The sequence below is a fragment of the Bacillus rossius genome (genome assembly GCF_032445375.1).
Source record: "Bacillus rossius redtenbacheri isolate Brsri chromosome 4 unlocalized genomic scaffold, Brsri_v3 Brsri_v3_scf4_2, whole genome shotgun sequence".
In the NCBI taxonomy this organism is placed as follows: domain Eukaryota; kingdom Metazoa; phylum Arthropoda; class Insecta; order Phasmatodea; family Bacillidae; genus Bacillus; species Bacillus rossius.
The window spans coordinates 33,890,548-33,914,053 of NW_026962011.1; the positions used below are offsets into that span (position 1 = coordinate 33,890,548).

At 37.9% G+C, this 23,506-nt stretch overlaps 1 protein-coding gene across 1 annotated transcript; it reads right to left on the reverse strand.

The window, feature by feature from the left end:
* Positions 1 to 1,182: 1,182 nt before the first annotated feature.
* On the reverse strand, positions 1,183 to 23,475 carry LOC134542256 (sodium/hydrogen exchanger 11-like). Its single transcript, XM_063386365.1, has 14 exons — positions 23,375 to 23,475; positions 21,415 to 21,564; positions 20,821 to 21,041; positions 19,658 to 19,856; positions 14,461 to 14,662; positions 14,258 to 14,371; positions 11,733 to 11,896; positions 11,060 to 11,191; positions 10,413 to 10,601; positions 9,670 to 9,810; positions 7,892 to 8,083; positions 5,204 to 5,362; positions 4,399 to 4,527; positions 1,183 to 1,341 (listed from the first exon to the last, which is right to left on the reverse strand). Exons 1-13 carry the CDS (start codon positions 23,393 to 23,395, stop codon positions 4,480 to 4,482), a joined length of 1,932 nt encoding a protein of 643 aa, XP_063242435.1. The 5' UTR covers positions 23,396 to 23,475; the 3' UTR covers positions 1,183 to 1,341; positions 4,399 to 4,479.
* Positions 23,476 to 23,506: the final 31 nt, after the last annotated feature.

The window sequence follows — 23,506 nt, forward strand, 5'->3', positions numbered from 1 at the left end:
ACAGAAGAGTAGTGTTTGAAGATGATGCCACTGAATCAAACCAAGGGATGTGGTATGGAGTGAGACACGTCTTTTATGCAGTTTCGAATATAATTTTAATGAAATGCGCGGGTTTGTGCGATGCCCGACAGACTCCGGCTTGCTCAAACTACACACATGCTGATGTTTGAATTCCTGAATTTCACTTCCTCACATACTTTTCTTGGAATACCTAGACAATGAATGCTGTCCTTTGTGACATATTACTGCTGCAACACATTCTTCCTCTTCATCAAGTCATAAAGTTTGTCTAGAAGTTAACACTTTCAGCCATTTCAACTATTTCACAAATGATGCACCCTGAAAAGTATTGACACATTGTCAGACGACACAAGGAAACAACAGGACTACGTGAACACTGCCCGGATCTGACATGACATGTTAACACGAAACGTCAGCGTAGATTGTATGCAGCTTAGATTAATTTGACTGAGACGATGTAATCCAAGATTGATGTGCAGTTCAACAGTTATGTTTCAGATGAAATAATAAGTTATGTCTCACTGAGAATAGTTAAGTGTTCAGTTACAAGAGCTGTGAAATAAAGGATATAGTATGAAAGTATACTAACCTCGTGGATTGGCGAAAATGTGTAGACAATTTATCTAGCAAGTAAGTAATAATCATGGAGGTACTTGTGGCGGATTATCTCTGTGTTACATAAGACTTGTATGGGCAAAAAAACAAAAAAACATTAACGAACCTGATGTGGCGAAAGCGTAACTAAGACATTCCAAAGACATGTTTATTTGGTTTGTGTCTTTTGTATGGTATATTTGATCATACACATTAATTTTATGAACTGTAAGTAGTACCAATTTAACTGATTGATTATTTCATTAAGACAAATTGAATTTAGTTATTTTCTGTACTTATTCACGCAGAATTCCTAAGTTTTGCAAAGTGTTCTCAAGAATTTAATGGAAGCACTTTGTTTATAGATAATTTAGGTTCGACATTTGGTTCAGTTAATTAATTGAGTATGTTTATGAAATTCTTTGGTTTTGTCTAAAATAAAAAAAGACAATTTCAAAAATTAAGTCTTCTCAACAGAACCATAAAATAATATACTTGTGGAAATAAGTGACAACAGTTTCAATCTGGTAATGTACACCATTTTAATATCAACAGTTACCCAAATTATTTACACAGCTTTTATACAAACTTTATCTTATTTTATCTTTTGCATAGCATAGACAACAGGAGAAGATATTTATCATTAATTTTTCTTTATGAAGCATCATTTTTTTTCATATCTGGCACCATCATGTTCTTCTAATGCATTTTAGAACTCTCTTGGACCTGTAAGGCAAACAATGAGATAATTTCACATTTGCAGCGTATTAAATGCCAATATTCAATATGAACTGATAGTGTCCACGCAGCACAAGGTATGGTGCTTGTGTGGCGAGTAGGTCAGAGGTCAGATGGCTCTCGCTCAGACCACTGAAGGACTCATAACTAGAGACCGGAAAAATTCGCAGATTAATTTCGTGATAGGCTGAAATCCAAACACGTGTACATTTCTGCTGGTTTAGCTATTGGCTCGAAGTTTAACTTGAGCTCTCTGGGCCAATGAGAGATTATCGACCAAAGAATCATCGAATCACAAGCTACCTAGTGGAGATGCCTCACAAGTTAGCACCCAATGAACACACGTATTTGCTTGAAAAATGCAGAGGATAATGGAGGCTATCCTAGAGGTAATTGAATCCGCGAATATTTCCGGTCTCTACTCATAACTATATCAAAAGAGTAGTTGGAATCAGTTTTTTAAGGTAAGACCAATAAGCTTCAATCGGTGTTGTAGACTCTGTTCAAGATAACTTGTCACTTTTTGAATGGGGCTTTGGAAAACATTAGGACTTAACATAACTTAGAATTAATATAGGTATGTACTAAAAAAGTAAAATCTCTGTACCATTTACCCGGACTATGCCCCTAAGAAGGTGGAAATGGAAAAGATTTGATACTTATATATTTTTTAATTTACATGATAGAATCTACTACATAGGAAGGCAAGAATTGATTTCATTTACAAAGAATAAAAAGTAGGTCTTTTCAATTTTTCATAATTCTACCCTTGTAAGGATAAAATTTTGGTAGGTTTGGTTTTATAAAAATATTCATAATACCTAGTATACTAAGGGAAAATTAAAAAACTGAGAATGGAGTTATGGACAATGTAGTTGCATTATTTTTGACTGCTGAGGGGTTAAAATGGGGGTAAGTATTGGTTTATTATAATAAGAAGAAACATATCAGAAGCTAATCAATCAGGAGACAAGATTTTCAAATGAGTAATAATAAAAAAAACCCTACCAACTCCCTTTTAGCCTATAATTTAGGTACCCTTTCAATTTGAAAGACAGCAGTTTTCATTAAAAGCGGTGTTTTCATTGACTGTAAACAAGTCACATGAGCAAAATTTGTTAGTGGCGAGCGAACATTTTGGCACTCTATGCTTTCCCAAGGCAAACTCTAGGTTGCCTGCTCGTGAGAATGGAGTGCTCAGAATTCAAATATTTTCACTGTAAATGAGTGTATTTTCAGTGTGAAACAGAGACGTCTGGGGCAGGGTTCAGGATGGGCAGCGGGAACCAGGTCAATGATCGACACTGCATAAGAGTTGTCTAACTTTTATAGTGTATATTTAATCAATGCAGTGTTGAAAACATATTTAAATTTAATTCAATATTATCAAATTAAATTTTACATAACAAAAAAATTAAAAATTATAACAAATTATTAAATCAACTATTTAAAATGAAAAAAATATAGTTAACTCAACTAAATGATCCCGTTGTAGACCAATCAGACAAAATGCTCAACCAAGGTGAAGAGATCGACAATGTCGGCTTGATTGCTGACTAGTGCCCAGGGTTTACACTACTTGAGATTCTTTGTGGTTATTTATCAATTGAATTGTACAAAAGTAGGCTTTGATATTTCAATAAACAAGATTTTAACTACATAATGTTTATTATTTAAATATATAACCTGTATTCCTCAAGATAATGATTAAGATCTATAGTTTCAAAGGAAAATATTTTTACATAAAAGTTTGAGTGAAATATATTCTCAGGGAACAGAGTAACGTAAATATGCGCAAAACTTAAAAAACTGCTTCCATGCAGCTTTTTAAACACAAATATGGAACCAAGTTCCTGTTTAGAAGAGCTATAAATAAAATATTTTTTGTGAGTGAGGACTCTTGACATATTTTTGAGCCCTTTGTACAAACTGGTGTAACATCTAAGAGAGAGAAAATAATAGAATTCATTAATTTGTTGAAAATAGTTATTAATTTGCTTGGTATGATTAAATAAAAACATATAAAATAAATGTATACATCGAATCCGCAACGATGAGACGGTAAATTTGATGTATGATAACATATATCTGAGACTATGCTTATATTTATTACATATGACTTCAAGAAAGAATGGCGGTCACAACCGTCATCATGAACCAAATGCCTGAGGATTTTGAAATGATGAATGATTTTTAAAAAATTTGTAGATTTTTTGGTCCATAAGGTTCATAAAAACACTGGTAGGAAATAATAATTCACCCTTACATTCATGAGGAAGAGCCACATTGACATACTTTAGTAACCAACACAAGAAACAAAAATGGTGACATCTTTCAGATGAAATCAATCTGGCGATTTCCAGTAGACGAAAACAAGATAGCGGCCTCCAGCAGACAAAATTAATATGGCGATGACACTAACGAAAAATGCAATGCACAAGAGCGGGGTGCTTGATGATATCATCGCAATGAAAAGTGCAATTCACAGGAGTGGGGCATTTGATGTTATTGTAATGAAAAATGTAATGCACAGGAGTGGGGCATTCTATGATGATGTAATCATAACTAGAAATGCAATGCACAGGAGTGGGGTGCTCGATTCCAAAAAAAAAATGGAAAATTCTAGAAAACCAAATGGTGGATTCCATGATGACGCAATCCCATATGGCCACTGGGGTCAAAAGTTAAGGTTATTCACGACTGCCTCCGGAAATGAATTACTCCAAGATGGCCGTAGGAAATGACATACTCCAAGATGGCCACCATGGTTCCCTCGCTCCTGATCCAGGACTCAGTGCTTCCCTCTACCAAACCTACCTATTCCAACAGGTGGCCTGACAGCTGTGTGGGAATAGCTGTAGCTGTTACATGTGTGGTAGTCTGGGACGGTGGATGAAAATTTAAAGTGAAAAGTTAAAAAATCTTTCTGTATAGCCTCAACTATTTCTGCCTCTCAAAAATATACGTTTCGTCCTTCAGTTAAATCTTGAGGTAGGACACAAAGAGTGCATAACTAGTAAAAAGTATCAAATGTCAGCTACAAACCTATTCATTCGGCAAGTGATACCGGTGCTTCGCCACTGACATCCGGGGGGCGGACTGCATCGGGGCAGGACTGGTCATTGGTCACGTCTTCTGCCAACTCTTCACACGACGTATGTCTTGACGAAACCCCTGGCAGGCACAAACACTTGTGCCCTCGTTAAGAAGATTACATAATCCACAAGCATGCCACTCTGCGTGTGTGGATAATCCGACTTCATTCCATATGAATAGAAATAGATTTTTTTTCCCTCAGTTAATGGGTCTTAGGAGAGAGATGTGACTAATCATTATCTTAGCACATGGCTGAGTGTGCATGTTAAATTTATCGACCAGTAGTCTTGACTGCTGGGAATGCTTGTGACGCTACTTACCATCATCCGAAAGACCCAGCTGTGATAACGTGGTCTTAAATAAACATCCGTCCACTTCCCTTAACCTTCGCAGACGTAGATAAATCGTCTATCGTTTAATGCTTCACATTTCACCAATTACTGACCTTGCTTTCTTTGTCATATAACCTTACAAGACAAATTAAAATATGCAAATGTTTCCAGAATATAATTGCATGTCACATCAGCTGCTTCTTTGTGCCTCATGTCATAACCGCCCTGGCTGACACATATCAAGACCCTGGTTGCCAATGTAGCTACAATGAGGTGGTATAGCCTCATTCAATGGCAAGATAAGAGTATTAAAGGAACAGGAACTGCCATGCAGGTTGACCTTAAAGAACTACTAGGGGAACAGATAGAGTTAAAGTGAAAAGTTGGTGGATGAAGAGTAGTAGGGAGTATGTGTGTCTTACCTCCTTTACAGAATGCCGGGTTTTCATTGCGTGCAGTGGACACGCAGATAGCACAAGTGGTTCCACCTTCACCTGGTTGCCTTCATCTAAGATGTAACATTCTCCTGCATTTTCCTCAGGGATTACCAGCAGTTGGCACGAGTCTATGTCTTCTATGTCCTAAAAACATGCATCAAGTTAGTTTTGATGTTGCATTATTATTATTATTATTATTATTATTATTATTATTAAATTTATGAAAATAGTTAAATTATCCACTTGTGTATTTCTTCTGATGTGTACCAACAAAAGTAAAACTAACACAGCACTAGTTGGTCACATTTCTGTAAAAATTGCAGAAACTTTAATATGTTTCATTAAAAACAGACTTTGGCATGGTTTAATTGGGGAAAAAAAAAATATGTTGGACATACACCATTACTAGTTTACAATGTATGTCATAGAAAAAAAAAAAACCTCAAGAAAGCACAAACAGAAAACCAAGCCAAAATCAGCTGATATTAAATGTTAAATGCATAGACAGCATATCAGCTGATTTTGGCTTGATTTTCTGTTTGTGTGTTTGTGTATTCATCTTTTAATTGTCCGTTCTTCAGGTTTTCTATATGATATGAAGTGTAAAGTAGCAATGATGCATGTCCAACATGATGTTTTAAATCAATATTCTCTGTTGCTAGAAACATTCAATAGTATGACATACTTTAGCTAAACGAGAAACAATTGTGAATAATCGCTTGATCTCTTAAAAAAATATATTTAAATATAACAGCTGCTGGCCTTTGTTGATGGATTCCATATCAAATAATAAAAATATTTTTTTCTAATGCATTAAGCCATACGTGAGGAAAATAATCAACTTCTGTCATGCATAAATTAAACTACAGAAAACAAAATAACTGAAATTACTCATAAACCAAATATAAAACATGAGGTCAAAGATATCTGTGAATCTCTGGAGTGGTATAGTCACTTCAGCTTTCAATGGTCAATAAGGTCCAGGATCCATTGAGAACGGGACCCAACCTGATGGGGGCTTGGCTAACTCCCACAGATGTTGGCTTCATTTTTAAATGTGTCACTGAACTCAAGATTAGCGTGGCTGATGCGGGCCATAATGTGAGTTCAAGCCACAGCACTGATCATGAATTGTGTGTTGTGAGTTTCACGTGTTCGAATGACTTTTTATTGTCTCTACACACCCACAACCACCTTTTGCATATTTGTGGCACTGCTGGATACGTCACGAATAAAGTTTAGCCTGACGATCCTAATGCTTCACGTTTCCTCTATTGTTTTGTCTGTAAACATGAAAGTGCTTCAACGTTTACAAATTAGTGGCTATGGGTGTACAGGGAGTTTGGGCTCACTAGCTACCCAATCAGAGATTATTAAGTCCAGAAATTCTAACTGAAGAAATACTGTAAGCATGGAATTTTTCCATAGGGTGAGGCATAAGAAAAAAATGTGTGGCGAGAAATAGAATAAAAATGGCTTTAAGCTGCTATCTGACGAGGAAATTTCCGGCCTTTGGGGAATCACCCTAAACTTGTGCCTTGGCCTATAGAATAATCATAATTGCACAACCAGACTAGTAAAGACTATCAAAACGTCACTGAAATTTGGAAGTGGTAAGAGATATGTAGTTTCACTGAATTGATAAGTTTCCACTTGCTTGTCTGTAGAAGCCTAGAATCTTCCCCAGCCCAATGGTGGGCCAATAGAGTAAGTGAAGATAAAGTTCTGTCAATTTAGGAGGGGGTGAATAATGTCCTTTACCCTCATCAGTGTCCACATCACTGTGGTTTCCCTGGGTGGTTAAGTGGCCCCAGGGTGATGTAAGAGCATTCTCATGAGCAGCTATTGATGCCATATTTTCCAGTATATAAGATGAGAATTCCATGCAAATTTGAAGAGCTTAAAACTGCTATTTGTCTTGTATGACAGATCATATTTTAAGACGATACTTTCTCTTTTCATGTATTTGACTATTTGGCAGAACATATGCTGCTGTTGCACGAACACAGATACGAAAACAAAATTACGAAAAGCAGCAGAATGTAAAGGCTAGATTTAGTTTTTTGTTACCCTTGTATTCACACTTACAGCATCAAGAGTTCTTCATTTATTTATAAAATTTCTGGTGAAAAGTTATTTGTTAGTGCTCAGTGGACAAAACAAATCTTGCCCTTTCTATTTCTTCACTCACTTATCACTGCTATCAAGTTATCCATGCTTATCTCAGTGTGAGTGAAAGGAAAACAAATCTTTTTTTACAGCTTCTTTATAATCACACAACTTCCTCATACCTAATAAAATTCAACCCAAAATCTTTTAGTAGAACATATAGATAAACAATGTTGTACTACTTCCATGCTTAAACCCAAGTGGCATCACATGTAGTATGAACATGCAAATCAATACTCTTATCTTCATTACTTAAAAGCGGACCTTGTATTTTCAATGAACGTAGTCACAGATGCCGAAACTACAGTACCGTGCTGATGGTAGGATCGATCTCTAAACTTTGGTTGTTTAGAGGGGGTTGTGGGCAGTGGAAATAACAGCTGACTCATGGTTGGTGTTCACCAAGTAAATACATCTGGGGCCTGGGCGGACTTTCTGGCATGCTCTTTGTTGGCAACACTGCTTGCAGACGTGCTAGTTTGCTGCCGGACGAGGGCTCCGTACCGCGGGGGTGACCTCGGTGATGTGCGGGAGGCAGGACGGGCCGAAGTACGGGTTGCCCTCCTTGTCGCGCACCTGGCCCTCCAACAGCACCACTTCCTTGACGACGCCCGTCACCACCAGAGCCTTGGTGCCACGCAGCGTCACCACCAGCGCCCGCGCCACCAGCCACACTATGGCGTCCAGCGTCAGGTCCTGAGCTCAAAGGTAACGCACAGTCCTTGCAAGGGGATATTTTGAGCCACTCTGTTGGTCAAAACACCATCTAACCAACAGGGGCGTACACATCTGTCGCTCTCTTGTCTGGAGTCGCGTACAAAAGTAAAAAAAAATCATGATGTTAGTAATAAAAAAAATTCTAAAATAATGCAACTCGCATACAGCGATGGTATCAAACAAACTAGCACCTCAAAACAAAATTTACAGAATACAAATTACGCAAAAGGAAAGTTACATGGATGCGGGATAAGATATGTCATCTAAGCTTACCAATGAACACTCCAAGCAATATTGTTATTATCTCCTCTCCACTAACATTTTTATTAAGATCCAATGCCAAAAGAAAGCACGACTGTTTGCAAAAATTTTCTAATTGTCTGTTATACTAAATCATAACCATGATATTTTAAGTACCATTCAGTGACTCACCCAAATTAGTTCTGCCTTTTCTTACGATTACTTTAAAGCTATATTATAATAAAACTAACATAAAATAATATTATCACGTAAAAACTCTAGAAACATTGTAGCCTGCAGTGTACAAAAATGAGTTATATTTACCTAAAAAGTAACATCAAGAAATAATCTAAAGTCTAAAATATTACACTTGATTTTTGTGGCCAGGCCCAGGGCCACATTATGGCATTGCAGCATTGGAGAAACGATGACGTCACCCCATAACCTCTAAGGCACTAGACAGCGAGCAAGCATTCATATTTGTGAACCACACTGTCGATCTCTTCGCCTTGGGAGACCAGTGACTTTTCTCTGACTGGCCGACAATGTGATTGTTTAGTTGAGTGAACTGTATTTTTCTGTTTGAATAGATCATTTCATTATTTTTAAATTTTCAATTTTTTGTACCTTAAAATTAAATTTTATATCATCCAAATTAAATTTAACGTATGTTTTTAACATTGCATTATGAAAATTAGACAACTTATATGCACTTGTGCCTAAAACATAATTGAGAACTCATGAGTGAAGTTCCAGGATTTGGTCCAAAATCTGATCCTGTGGACTTAATTATTGATCCTAAAATTATTGTGAAATTATGGTGTTATCAGTTTTGGTATGGTATGATTAAAGAAAGCATGTATGTACATGGGAACCATTCCAAATTAAATATTACAGAAAATAAATTCATCATGTTTTTACTCTTGAGACTTGACTTTACTAACCATATTACCTACATTTTTAACTTTTTTGGTAATTGTATTTTCATAATAGACAAATATTTTTTAATGAGATTATGTATCAATTTTATGGGTACCCTGCTCTGGAAACCCTGGAAATTAATTTCCAGCGAATGACTATGACACCATGATCCAGGCAAACATTTTCACAATAGACACTGCCTGAATTTTTACAAATAGCATATATCTGAAACCAAAATATTCCATAGAACACAAAATGTAGTAAAACATCTGAATAAATTGCCTTATATAAATAATAATGGCATGAGTATCCAATAACCAAACATGGCGGGCGAGAACTAGTCCTGAAGCGCCTCTACATAGCTCCACACTATCTTCAATAGGCCCGGCTCGATGTGCCCTCACCTGGTACATGGGCATTTTCGCGAGAATGTACGGGATGAAACGCGCCGCCACAGTTTTCCACATGAGAGTGACCAGCCCTGTGGCCTCGCTCGGGAATTTCTCGATTCCATCTTTCAGCTCGTAGGCAGATATAGACAGGACCTGTGAAGCATGTGTAACAGAACTAGTGCCAAACATCTCGACATCGGGGTCATTAGAGACGGTGACACGTGGTGATAGGAGGATGAAGCAATGCCAGAATGAGTGTGTGGGAGAAACGGTAGCACGCTGAGAAACCCCACTGACTTACAGCAATGTCAGCAAAGTTTCCTACTTGTGAAATATCTGGGATTTGATCCTGCCGATGATTCTCAAATACAATAACTATCTCATTTATGACCAAATAATTATTGTAGTTAGTCAGTTTTATTAGTCACAGATGCTATGATATTATTTGAGTATATTATTTTTATGCAAAAGGATTATCAAAATTTTTGGTACCGTTTTCTGTACAGAATAAATTTTTTTGATCAAATATAAATTTCCACTGCATTATAATTTGTTGAAAGCCTCAATTTTAATTATAGGCCAATTTAAATTGAAAAATACAAAAGACCACTGCTCAGTAATACACCCACTTTACCTATTTCTGAAAACGAATTAATAGAAACCTTTATAAAATAACAATAATGTCAGATTCTTAAACATAGCCACTTAAATTTAAAGGTTACAATCTCACTCTTAGTTGAAAACACAGTGCTCACCTCGAGTGCAGTGTCGCACGCCACTGTCGAGTTGTACTGCCGGCCGGTGAGGAAACTCAGCTCCCCAATCACGCCTGCCAACGACACAATCTCCACGAACTCCTTATACCTCCCAAGCCGAGGTATCTGCTTCCAGTCGAAGTCGATGAGGTGGTCGACTATGGGCAGCCGTCCGGGCGGCACTCGAGCCTGAAACACGTGCTACATTAACAACAAACACATTTTAAAAAGTATTTACGTATATTTTGGTAAGAATAGCTCGAGCATGCAAACTGCTCATACCGACAGCAGAACAAAAGATACCAAAATGCCCAAATATTGAATTAAATTTTAAAAGTTACAAATGAATTGCATGCAAGTGAACAAAACTTTATATTTGTCATACAAGTCATTATTTTGTTGATGTACACCTATGGATCATTTAAATGTAGCACATAGCACAGAACAATGTAAAAACACTAAGATATTTTACAAAAATCAACAACATTAACACAGAGTAAAATTTTTGCTGTAACAGATCAGATTAGAATTGTAAAAGTTGAGTAAATACAAGTAAATTCACCACCGTTTGGAATTTCTACATGCAATAAAAATGCATTGCTACTTATAACATTGACCAATTCCACAAAACTGGATCACATACGTACATCTCCGTAACAGTCTGCAGGTCTAAAATGTACTTCGAAAGTGCCGGATATCATAATGTAAATTTTAAATGAGAACTGTTTTGGAACGTTAATTTGGTCTCCTTTTTTGTACTTCAGCATAATTCCGTGATCCTGAAACACAAGAAACAGTATTAAAACAAGTTAGACTCAATTATCCCAATTTGGAAGTCTCTAGTTTAGATAACTGGTTACACCATGATGAAAATCCTCCTTTCAGAGTCTCTCAGAGAATTAGTATAAAAATTATGACGTAATAATCCTTTGATGATTTTAGTTTGCTTTAAATAAATATTACTCTCAACGTTTGTATTTATATAGAGTTATATGAATTATAACACGTAAAACTACAATCTTTACATAACAAATTCATAATTATATGTAACTAGATTGTTTAATTTCAAATAATTTCAATTTATGTAAACATTGAGTTTTATATGTACAGAAATAATAAGACTGTTCAAAACTCATAAATAATTTGACTATGTAAGTTACATCATAGTCTTTCTTGCTGTTATTGGTATTGTAGCATAGTTGAAAAATTGTATAACTCCTTTCTGCTATATACCAGATTTAAAAAATAAAATAAAAAGCTAAAAGAAATAGATACAAAATACACCTGGAAACTAAAGAACCCATCAACAGTCATACTTACTTCTATGAAGCATGCTAGATTTTCATTACCAGCAATCCAAGGAATAGAACTGACTATAGAAGATATATTTTCCATTTTATCCTTCTTGATGAAATTTCTAGTACCTCTAAACCTTTCTTCTATTTGGTTGATTAGTGACATATATTCTTGAGTGTCGAGAAGACCTGGGAAAATAATGTGTCACAACTAAATAATAACAGTAATGAATATTAGTCTTCCTTTCTTTTACTTTATTTACAATTTCATTTAATCTCTTTTCACTTATATACCGCTGTATTACTTCATAGTTAATACACATACGTTGGATATTTTAGTGCAATCTTCCGGTTGCATTTTGGGTATTGAGCTCTGAATAAATAGTTATTTAAATTTTTATCTTGTTTTCCTTTTATTTTTTTTTATTTGTTGCTGTTGAAATATTGATATTATATAATTTTTGGTTGTCTTACAGAATTATTTTACCCTGGTGGCTGTTTAACATCATAATAATACATTAATAGTTTATTGAGGGTTTATTTTAAGGATGGAAAATATATGTAATTAGGTATTTAAAATGTTGGAAGTTTAAGGGCCTTGTGGATTGCGCTACGTGTCCGCGGAATGGTACACGCTGGGATGTCACAAGTCAGCCGGAGTGCGCGGGACTCGGCCAATAGGACGGGTGTGCTGTGCGGGTGACCGACAGTGTCTGCACCGGACCGGACAGGACGAGGCCTATCTTGGCTGTGCGCAAGAGCGTACGCATAGAGGGAAGGAGGGATGGAGGGATATATATAAATATCCCCCCCCCCCTCCGCTCGAAATGAAATTCTGATGATGCTCCTGGCCGACTGACAACATCATTTTTTCTGCGAAATCGAACCGATATTTTTGTCATGTTTTACAAGGAGATAATGAACCTTGTGGCCAAGAACATTTGAATCGTGTATGCGGTAACAATGACGGCTCGTAAAGTATAGGCCCTGTTGTTTTCAGGCCTTTGTGGTAGTGTTGAATAGAAGGGTATGCTCGTAGTGCGGTCGTTACTGTTAGTGTAGCAACAGAGGCTGGGATGTGGCCGCGATTACTCTGATATTTAGGAAAACAAATACTTTCCTAACAGCTTGAGACTTCTTGTATGGTATTTTCGTTTGTGGACACAGTTGGATAAGCAGCAGATCTTGCAGTGTTATGTAAAACATTTTTTGTTATTGGACTTAAATTGGAAGCTTGAGAATTTTTTTGGACTCATAAAAAAACTTTGGGGAACCACCATTTGGGGATACAGTAGGCCATCAATGACTGCCGAAAAAATCCTTATGGATTTTGTAGGAAGTATATAGTTGCGGAAAACTTAATGGAAATGAAACACAGCTGTTCAGGCTTAACAGCGCATTAACAGACTTGGTCGCAAAAAAAAAATTAGTTGGTGAGCTGAACTAGAGTTTGGTGTGTACGTTTTTGTTTTGTGACCCATCAGTGAGACACTCTACAAGTGATATGCTTGGTCGGGGTGTTTGAGACAGCAATCGTCCGTGACGTTTTGGTGCGGCTTAGTTGATGGTGATTGGCGAGCGCTCAGCACTCGCCACATTATCGCGACGCGCAATTGGCTCGCGGCTCTACAATAAGTCACCTTCAAATACCAGAGTATTTTGTTTGCAACACTCATTTTTTTTTTGTAGCAAACGTATAAGTTGTGTTTAGGAATCATGTATCCGGATTGTCAGATATAAAAATGGGAATGCACCATGTAATGGAGGTTGCACACGCATTGATGCTTTATTCATTAATTTATTAGCAAGTTGTAAAGAGTGCATTATTGAGGTAATTGGTGTAGGTAATTTGAGGTGTGTTCACAAGTCCATTTTGATGATAGGAATATATCGTATGAGGTAATTATTTATTAAGCTGTGCGATGGTCTGCTACCAGCAAAGATTTTTGGTTTTATATTTATTAAAATATTTAGTGATACTGTTGGTAAACTATTAGTTTGTTTTCGCTTCTTACTGATTAAATACTTCCTAGCCATTATGCTAACATTTGATTTGGTGTTTTCGAAATATACAGCGAACTTGCTCACGAGTGTAGGATGCGACAATTGAGCTTGGCAATTCCCGCCCTTCCAATTATTTTACTTCAGGTTTGCCACATTGCCCACCTCCCAGAAAAATGGTGGGTTTGCCTGGCCAGGAAGGGGAGGTGTTGCATTATTAGCAAAACTCATAACTAAACCATAGGCCTATTTATTTCAAGTTCACGGACAGGGTAGGCAGTTATTTACACATCACATCTAGCTGAAGGGGTCATTAGAGATGGACTTCTTGCAATACAAGTTAGGATTATTGAGAATATGTCATGTCGTACTGTAACTAACCATCTCGACTGTTGCCTGAGTGATTTCGGAAAGATGTAGAAAACCAAAATCATGGTGGTTGAAAAGGAATAGGACCTCAAGTTCTACCAAAAGCGAGTCCAACATTTCACCTTTGTGCCACTCCGCTTGTTTCACCAAGAAACTACACCACAAAAATGACTCACTTACCCTCTACTTCCTTGAGGTCCTTTACGTATTGCTTTAAATACTTCAGCGTGCAATGAATGGCTAGTGTCGTCTTCAAGTCTATCTCGCAACTAGGAGTCCTTTTTTGAGTACTGGCTGAAACGACATGCATGCTCGTAAAAACTCTCCCACCAGTAACACCATATTTACTAGTCACAGAGGATAGTTTCACAAGCTGTACTCACCCAGAAGCCTCACCATGTCAAAGCGAACAATGTCAGATTCAGCCCACAGCTCTTTGTTCAGTTCTTCGTAAGTTACGATGAAGTCTAATAACGCTATCATCTGTTCTTCGACCCACACAAAATTATGGGTAATTTCAAATGCTTCAGACACATATTCCTGAATACTTGAGTAAAAGAATTGTTTAACGATTGGAATTAATATCTGAAAAATAAATAATTAATGTTACTATAGATTATATTCTTGTTGGCATTTTCTAAAACACTTATCTGTGTCTTCATCGTTTCTGCTTTCATATGTTTTTTTGCGGCAATTTTATGTTTAAAACTGAAATCAATTAACTTACAGCAAACACAGATTCTTAACAAAAACCAGCAAATGATCATTATGCTAGAATTCTTAATTACGTATGTGCTACAATATGGCTGAATGCCCATAAATATACGTATTATAATTTCTGTCAGTGAGACACAGCTTAAAAACTTTACATTGAAGTAAAATACTTAAGTCATTATTGTGGAAATTTTGGCTGAAAATCAGCAATCAGGTTAGTAAGTTTTATGAAAATCCATTAATACTTTTGCCCACTTTATATTTTAATTAAACTTTGTTAATGTTTGGCAACATTTTTACCAATATTTGCTCTCAGTTATTTAAAATTTTGAGTAATTTTGTGGTACTTTTATATTTTTACTTTTCATTTAATGTTATTATTTGTAGCTTTAATACAGTGCTCATAATTGTTATAGGGTTTGCTTTTATTTAAAAATTTAGCTTCAATAAATAATTGTTTCATTGGGCAGCCGCTGAGAGCGTGACCCAGGATGGTGACGAGCTCTCAGCTGACTTCTGCACGCGTCTGTGCGCCATTTTGGGCAGAATGCACCGAGCTGTTGGCGCACGTCTCACCTACTCCTGCGAATGTGACACGACAAGTCGGAACGGGTGATTTCGATCCCCCCCCCCCCCCCCCCCCCCAAGGAAGCAATTTTATTACAAGTCAGTGTTAAAGTTTTAGTTAGATTATTTTGAACTGACTGTTTCATCATGCTATTGTACTACCCAGGCACACAACAATGTTATAATGTATGCAGCGAGCGCTGCATAAGGCCCTGTTTTTGTCATGCTGAATTTAATTGTGTTTAATTATTTTGTCATTGCCCATAAACTTCCCTTACTTGAACCGTAATGATCACAGATGCGTTTACGTGTACAAACGCTGCACGTAAGTGACTTAATGATTAAAATACATTGCCAAGGTTGGTCAGCTCGTATAGGCGGACACGGCTCAGCGAGTCCCCGGTGAGTGGAGTACGGTCTACTGATGGAGCTGGTGGGACGGCTGGTTCGCTGGACAGTGAGTGGGTACGAGGTAGGACGACTGCAACAAGAAGCCCGCGCCTCCAGCGACGACTCAGAGGGAAGCTCGGTGGTGGTACACCTGAGCAAGTCGAAGGATATTCACGACCAAGGCAAGTGCCCTGCACCGATAGCATCATCGCCCCGTGGCATGACGTGGGAGAGCGAGTTTAGCAGCAAAACATTGGTATCTACTTTCAAGACCTCAAGCTAATGAATAGAGCGTTGATAATCAGGTGCCCTAGGAAGGTTAAATTTGAGAATTCAGGAGTACGCAAGTTATAGTGTGTAAAATGTGGATTCAATACGTGTAGCCCCTCCTTAATTAACTCGAGGGACAAGTTTAATGTAGTGTCACTGTTACAGGCCACTGTTGTTGCATTAAGGTTTGGAATGATTTCAGCCCAATACATTTTACAACCATATTATGTTGTTTATTTCTATAATCCTAAATACTTGTAAATGTATGTTAGAAGGTGGTGATGCGTAATGGAGTCATTTGCTGCACGTCCTGTAACATGCCTATACAGCAGTTGTTGTGGAGAACAGTTCTTTTATTAAAATAAGAGATGATGAATAGAAAAGATTCAAAAAAAAAACTATTGTTTCACGTTTATACGGCTCTAGGCCTAACCCTCTTGGTTTCAAACCTAACAATATTACCAAAATGTATATACTTAAATTCTAATATAGCTACCTAATTATAAAAATTAATCATAGCATGTTAAAAGTTGTGTTGTTATTATTATATATATTTTTTATTAGTTAATTTTGCATGCAATGGGTTGTGTATCATCATGCTAAGGGAATGGAATGGAGGTACTTCACTCCCTAGCTATGTCATACAGATGCGACGACACTTGCCCCTCCCTCGCCCTGGGACTGGCGGGCCAGTCAGCTAGGCGTGGCGACAGCCTCGTCCCATCCTTGCCGATCCTGCCGGGGAAACTTACCTTCAACAGTCTGAGAGTCCTTAAGAGATTCAGCAACCGGCAAGTCATAGCTACGTTGATGATATACTGATCTATGACGGTACCTCTGGTCAGTCCGAGAGTAAATACGAAGTCAATTACAACATTCAAAGTACAGGTGACGATTAGAATTAAGTCAATGTAATTCAAAAGTGGTCTGGTGTACTGATAAATTCCGTATGCACCAACCTGTACAAAAACAAATTACTTACTGGATACAATCACGACTACAGTACTTTAATGTGTTAATCCTTCAAGTATATAAAGCGTGAAACAACATATTTTGACTATCAAAGATGTACTCATTGTTTTCAGAGAAGTTTGGAGAACTCGGCAAGTGCCGGTAGCACATGCCCGGTAGCTACGTCATAGCTCTAATCACGTACACGCAGTCGCTTCACGTGATATAAGGTCTGCTAGCTGTGGGACAAGTGGGAAACTTACTTTGTGGATGTGCCTTGTGTAGTTTTTTGATCTATCGAGCAAAATAAATAATTTTTTTTTTTAACTACATGGCATGTACTTTATTAAGTTTGTGTGTCATTTAGATTTGTAGTAACAGCAGCTATGTTTCTGTCACATTGCTGTTGACGTGGTGTGAGCATCCACTGCAGGACATGCGGCTTGGTGCTGAGTGCGAGTGGCGTGAGCTCAGACGTGTGTTCGGACATCACACTCGCAAGCGCCTCACCACCACCACTACTGCCCCGTTATTAAAGTATTGAAAATATTTCTGCCCAAAGTGACATGTCTTTTTCAGTGAACTCTTGCATTGAAAGTGAATTTGATGTGCTGTGATTGATCCTCGTGAATGGCTACAGGCCAGTACCGTGAGGTTGAGTCGGAGATCAGAGCACTCGCCTCCCAAAAAAGGCGACCCGGGTTCTATTCCCGGCAGGGTCAAACCCGGGTGCTCCGCAAGTGGTTAACGTGGCGGACGTATCCGTGGTCTGTGGGTTTCCTCGGGGCACTCCTGTTTTTCCCAATCCGTCGCTGCTCCACGTCCCATCTCATCTCACCGCACGCACTCCTCAGACTGTCCGGGTAGGGCAGCCAGCTCCTGCGAGTGTCAGCCACACTCCATCCGTGTGGACCCTGCCTCAGGCGGGAAGCTACATGTCAATTACCTTGTTTATATTGTCACGTGGTTAAAAATTATTATCGTAAATTGATTTAATAATTTTATTTGTTGGAAAAACAATTTAAATCTTTTCTCTAGTTCGGGACTTGGTTTCCCTCAAGCTCAGATGTTGTAACACCTTTGTTGTAATTTGAGTTTCCGCGGGGCTGGAAGAGCGCGAGTCTTGCACGTATTTGTCTGGGGACGCAGGCGTGACCGCGTTTCAGCCAGGCCAGCTTACGCGTTGTTTGCTGCAAGTCTGGAGAAACACGGCGCAGACTTCTTTACCGTTTTGTTTCTTTTGAGGCCTGCTGAGAGCGTGTTTGTGCGCAGTCGCCGTGCGCAGGCGAGTGTCACAATCTAGTGGCCGGTTTTCTGACTACGTGGACATCACAGCGCCTGGGCGCGAGGCCGGCTTGTTGTAATAACTTTACGTGTTTGGAAAACACAGGAAAAATTCCCGTCAGGAGGTTTTTCCCGTAGGGGTTTTGGGGCCGAGTAAATTGTTTAAAAGGAACGGGAAATGTTTTATTCGAGGCTGTAATCCTGTGGAAGGCTGTTATGCTGCCCGGCCGTGCATCGTAGGAGGAATGGTGTAGGTGAGTGAAATGGCGTCTGGATGATGGCTTCGTCTTAGCCTTCTGCAACTTCATGTTTCTTCGTAGTTAACTTTAAAATTCTCGTTTGGTGTAGTAGTTTCTCTCTTAAATAATTTGTTTTAAAATGGTTTGCTAACTTTTAAGGTGGTCAGAACTAAAGTTTCCTTTTTATTTTCAAGTATAAACTCTGTAATTTGTTTGTATCGCGATCCCTGTCTTTTCATGTTTATGATGACATTATATATAGCACTAAACTAAATAATTTTTAAAGTCCTTTTCGTGGTAGTGAAAGTTCGTGATAATTTTAATAATGAAGTGGCGGAAGAAATAATGACGTTTGGCATCACTAGGTGGCCTGGGAGAAATGAAGATAAGAATAAATAATGTTAATGTTTTTTTAGTTATAATAATGGAATCCTAATAACAAGGTTTAGATGTTTTATTTATTGGTATGTAATGATTGTAGAGGACGTGAAAGGTTCCACCTCATTTGTCACCCATATTTATTTTTCTTAATAAATATATGTGTTCTATTGTTTTTAGGGTTATCTTATTTTTCTCAGTATCCTGATTTTCAATTCTTGTACAAGAATACACCTACTAAAATGATTATAGTGCCTAGAAGCTCTATGGCTAGTTAATGTTTTTATTTTATAATTTATCTGAGCTACATTTTTTTAAAAAGAGAACCCTCCCTTGAAAGTGAGACGTGACAATATCACCATCCACGAGATACCTTAAGTAATGGTTAGTCATTTGTGTGTGGATAGGTGCTCTCTCTGCTGTTTAACTGCTGTACACATAATACGAAACATTTCAATAAAACCTTGACTGACAACAGCTTGTGTGACAAGCATATTCGCGAGGGCGCTTGGCGGAGTGAAGGAATGTCACAAGTACCACCTCAACTAGTTTATAAGATATATTTTAACAGGCATGCCACACGAGGCTCCCCCAAGAGGAGGGCTGACACTGGAGTGATGAGGGAGTGTTCAGAGAAGCCTGTTGACGCCCTAGTGACAGGAAAGGCCACCCTGGAGGTGATGAACTAAAGTGGATCTATGAAATTTCCAACCCAAATCTTGTGTTTAATGCAACTCTTATGCAACGAATAAACATAAACCAAACTAATCTAACAACCAATACTAACCTTGATGAAAATCTCTAATCCGTAAATAACAGTGAAAATAAAGTTGAATACTTTTAACAAAATGCACCACCAACACAAATACTCCAATCCTCTCAACATGAATTCGATGATGATCAAAACACTTTGCATAACGATGATTACATAGTAATATGTGGCAAAAGCTTTTCGAGAAGCGATCACAAACAACCAGATCCTCCACCTGAAAGCATATATAATGAAAGGTCATCATAATCTGTAGGCTAAGTTTTTAAACTTAGGAAACAATGCAAAAAATAATCTAATGATACATAATTTATAAAACACGCAAGACATTACGGATGCGTGTACTTATATACGTGTGTTATAAGTTACACTTACTTGGAGTTGTAAAAAACTAACTTTAATTTTTTATAAAAATAATTAATATAAATAAATTTATAAACAGGAATGCAGTGATATTATAAATATTGTTGTTAAGTATAAATTCAATCAAATAAAAAAAAACCTAAATAAATACTCTGTATTTAAAATTAATCTACAAAATGTGTATAAAATTAATTATTTAATTTAGTAAAATAATCGAGATAAATGTAACTTAATAATAAAAATCGATAAATATGATGAATAATTCTAATTAATTAATTTTAATCATTTATTAAATATAAATGTAATTTATAAGTTATAATGCAAATTAATTATACATACAGGAACATGGCCTCACACTCGTCATTAAAATGCCATTCTAAGCCAGCCTCCAAAGCAAAAGATTGAGTAGTGTTCTAACAAGGGATGAATTTATAAAGCTCTTGTTTGCTTCTTTGCACAATATTTAGGGAAATGTATTATGGTGCATAAGTACATAGAATTTTAAATTTTTTAAAATTACTATTGTAAACATTATAAATTATTTATTACAATTTTTTACATATTGGTTTTATAAAATATCGAATTTTGAATACAGTATTAACTATTAATATATATATTTTTCAAGCTGATTGTGTATAGTGCCACAGTATGTATTTACAGTAGTCCTCGAACACTGTTTTTAAAATGCTTCCAAGGCTAGCATTTGATGTCCTGTTTAGATGTAAAATGTATTATAGGAGATACGTACTGCAAGTTGTGACTTTATATGTCGGGAAATAATCCCACAAAAGGATTTCCCACCAGGCAGGCAACCTCACCTGCGAGTCACGTCGGCCACCATGACGTCTCTGCCAGTGGCAAGCCTCTTGAAGCAGTACTTGTAGAACTTGAAAAAGTACTTTTCCGTCCAGAGGGCCTTGATCTCGTTCATGTCTATGTTCATCTTCTCCCTCGCCAGGGCGTTCTCGACACAGGCCACGAGGAACAAGGCGCCATTCTTAGAGATCATCCCTCGCTGCAGCTGCCGCCAGTAGAATGCCTAGCGTGAACACACATACACCGAAACTAACAGCGCTCATTGAATCTTAACCACCCACCTCTGCCCAAGGAAGATCTCAAACAAAGAAACAAGCATCGTGCTCTTTTTATTATGTTTTATAAATGACACTTTACCAACAAGGATTCTTTAATGCTATTAGTTACTACCTTCTGATTCAGATTAAACTGACTTATCGTGTTTGGAGACCAACTTTAATTATGTCTCGTAAAGATTATAAAAATTATTCAATTATCATGAATGTGCCATAGTATTAAGAACAAATTGGAAAACCATGCAGTGTAAAAATGTATTTCCTTGTTTTCTGTAATGGCTTTAGAAGACACAATACTTTCAGCTAGAGCTTCAATCTTACCTTCCTTGCACGTAGCATTTTTAACTGTGCCATTTTGCGCATTTCCCTAATTTCTCGGTTTGTGGGAATACCCAAATGCATCTTCTGGCAGTAAGGGCAAACCGACTTGCGAGGTCCTTCGAAATGTTCTTCCTCATCACTGTCACCATCCTTTGAACACACAGTCAACAAACTATGTTCCTAAATGAGTTGTGGTCAAGTCACTAAGGAGTATAATTAACCATCAAATTAAATATCAAACTTCGCAATGTTGTTTTATAATAAAAGTTTAAAGTAGTAAGTAATCCAAAAATATTCTAAAATTATATTTTTGGTTATTAAAAATGTTTCTTAAATAACTCGCAAAACAGTTTTTTCCAATTTCCACAGGATTCTGAAAAGCAGGGAGGTAAATGAAGTCCAGGTAAAATGGGTAAAATTTGCCACCATTCTAGGTTCTTAGTTTGAGCCCCGGGATGAGAGTGGTGGTGCTACTGGTACGTTATAGTGATAGAAACTTCGGGAGGCATCAGGCGAGCTCCAGCTAGTGACAGAGGTAGATGGTCATAGTCGACAGCTCAGTATGACCCACCAGGCTTAGATGCGGTACACAATATTTGACACGAAGTGACTAATTGGCAAGTTGCGCCCTCCTCTGAGCCACAGGTACACTGTCTTTACAGGCATAATGTTCCCTTTCTTAGTGGGGCGAGAAATATAATATGCGAAGATGTGAAGGCGAGCGACAACAAACCACAACCACAACACTTACAAAATATCGCATCATAGGACCCATCCCCCCACAATCAAAAAATTAGAAAAGCTTGTAAGATTAGCGAATTGACTATGTCACTATATACCTATATGCTCAGTCATTCTAGATTAGCTAACCAATCTACTGTACTAACAACCAGGGAGAGGTAGAAGTGGAATCCTGATGCACAAACAACATTCAAGGAAATTAAAGGAGGCCTTCATCCGGTACCATGTTGTCACCCATCAACCCAGAGAGAACACTGTATGTCCAGATACAAATCCAGTGCAAACGTAATTGGTGTGGTGCTCTACTAGATCGAGGACAATGGGGCAGGTGCATAGTCAATTATTCAAGTGTCAATTTTTGAGCTGCAGAGACTCGTTACCACAGTAAATAATTAGAGTGCATGGCAGTGATCTGGGCGCTAAAGAAACACAGGCCTCACCTGTAAGATAAGCTGTTAGTCCTACTCATGGGCAATCAGTGCCTTACCTGGCCAAGCAACTTCAGAAGGCTGGAGAGAAAAATTGTAGAGATGGATAGCTATTCAATTATTCATGCAGTAATTTAATTTCCAATCGGAGCTAGTGAAGAGGGGCCAAAACCAACTCCCGGATGTGATGTTCTTTCACTCGCGTCAATCATGTGTAGTGAATGACAAGCAGACTGGGAGGAAATGGTGGTGCCAAGTATCACCAGGAAGGCCTGGGATGCAACCACAAAGCAATAGATCCTGATAACCACAAGCCAACCCCAGCGGATCAAGCGGATCCTGGATGAGCTCGTGCGTGAGGCGCAGGCCACATCGCAGAATGCTGCACTGCGGCACACACAGGGTGAGAATGACGTAAATATGATATGGGAGCTAAGGGTTGTGATTATCTGGAACTGGACCCCATATGAACAGAGTGAGTAGCATGTATACACCACCCGAGGTACAGAAAGCAGTGCTACAATACACACATGACCACCCTGGCACTGAAGAAATCAAATGTGAAATGTGCAGATACTACCATTGGCAAGGGGGGGCACGGGACTAGCGGGAGAACATTCGGGAGTGTGGTGTATGTCGTTCCCGGAAGATGAGGAGGAGCTAAAGCACTTGCGTCGGTGATCGCACTGGATGTATAATATTGGTCATGGACATGTTTTCCAGGTGTACGGAGGCCTAGCCAACTGGCTACGAATCTGAGCATGGCTACTGCTATTTGAATGGTAATTCACCTCCTTGTGGCTGCCCTTCATTTAGGGATCTGCGATAATTGTTGCTTCATCTGCCACCTTCCAGTTGACCACAGAGAAGAACTTAGCCAGCTTCAGGAAGTTTAAATGCCTTAAAAGAACAAATAAAATTAA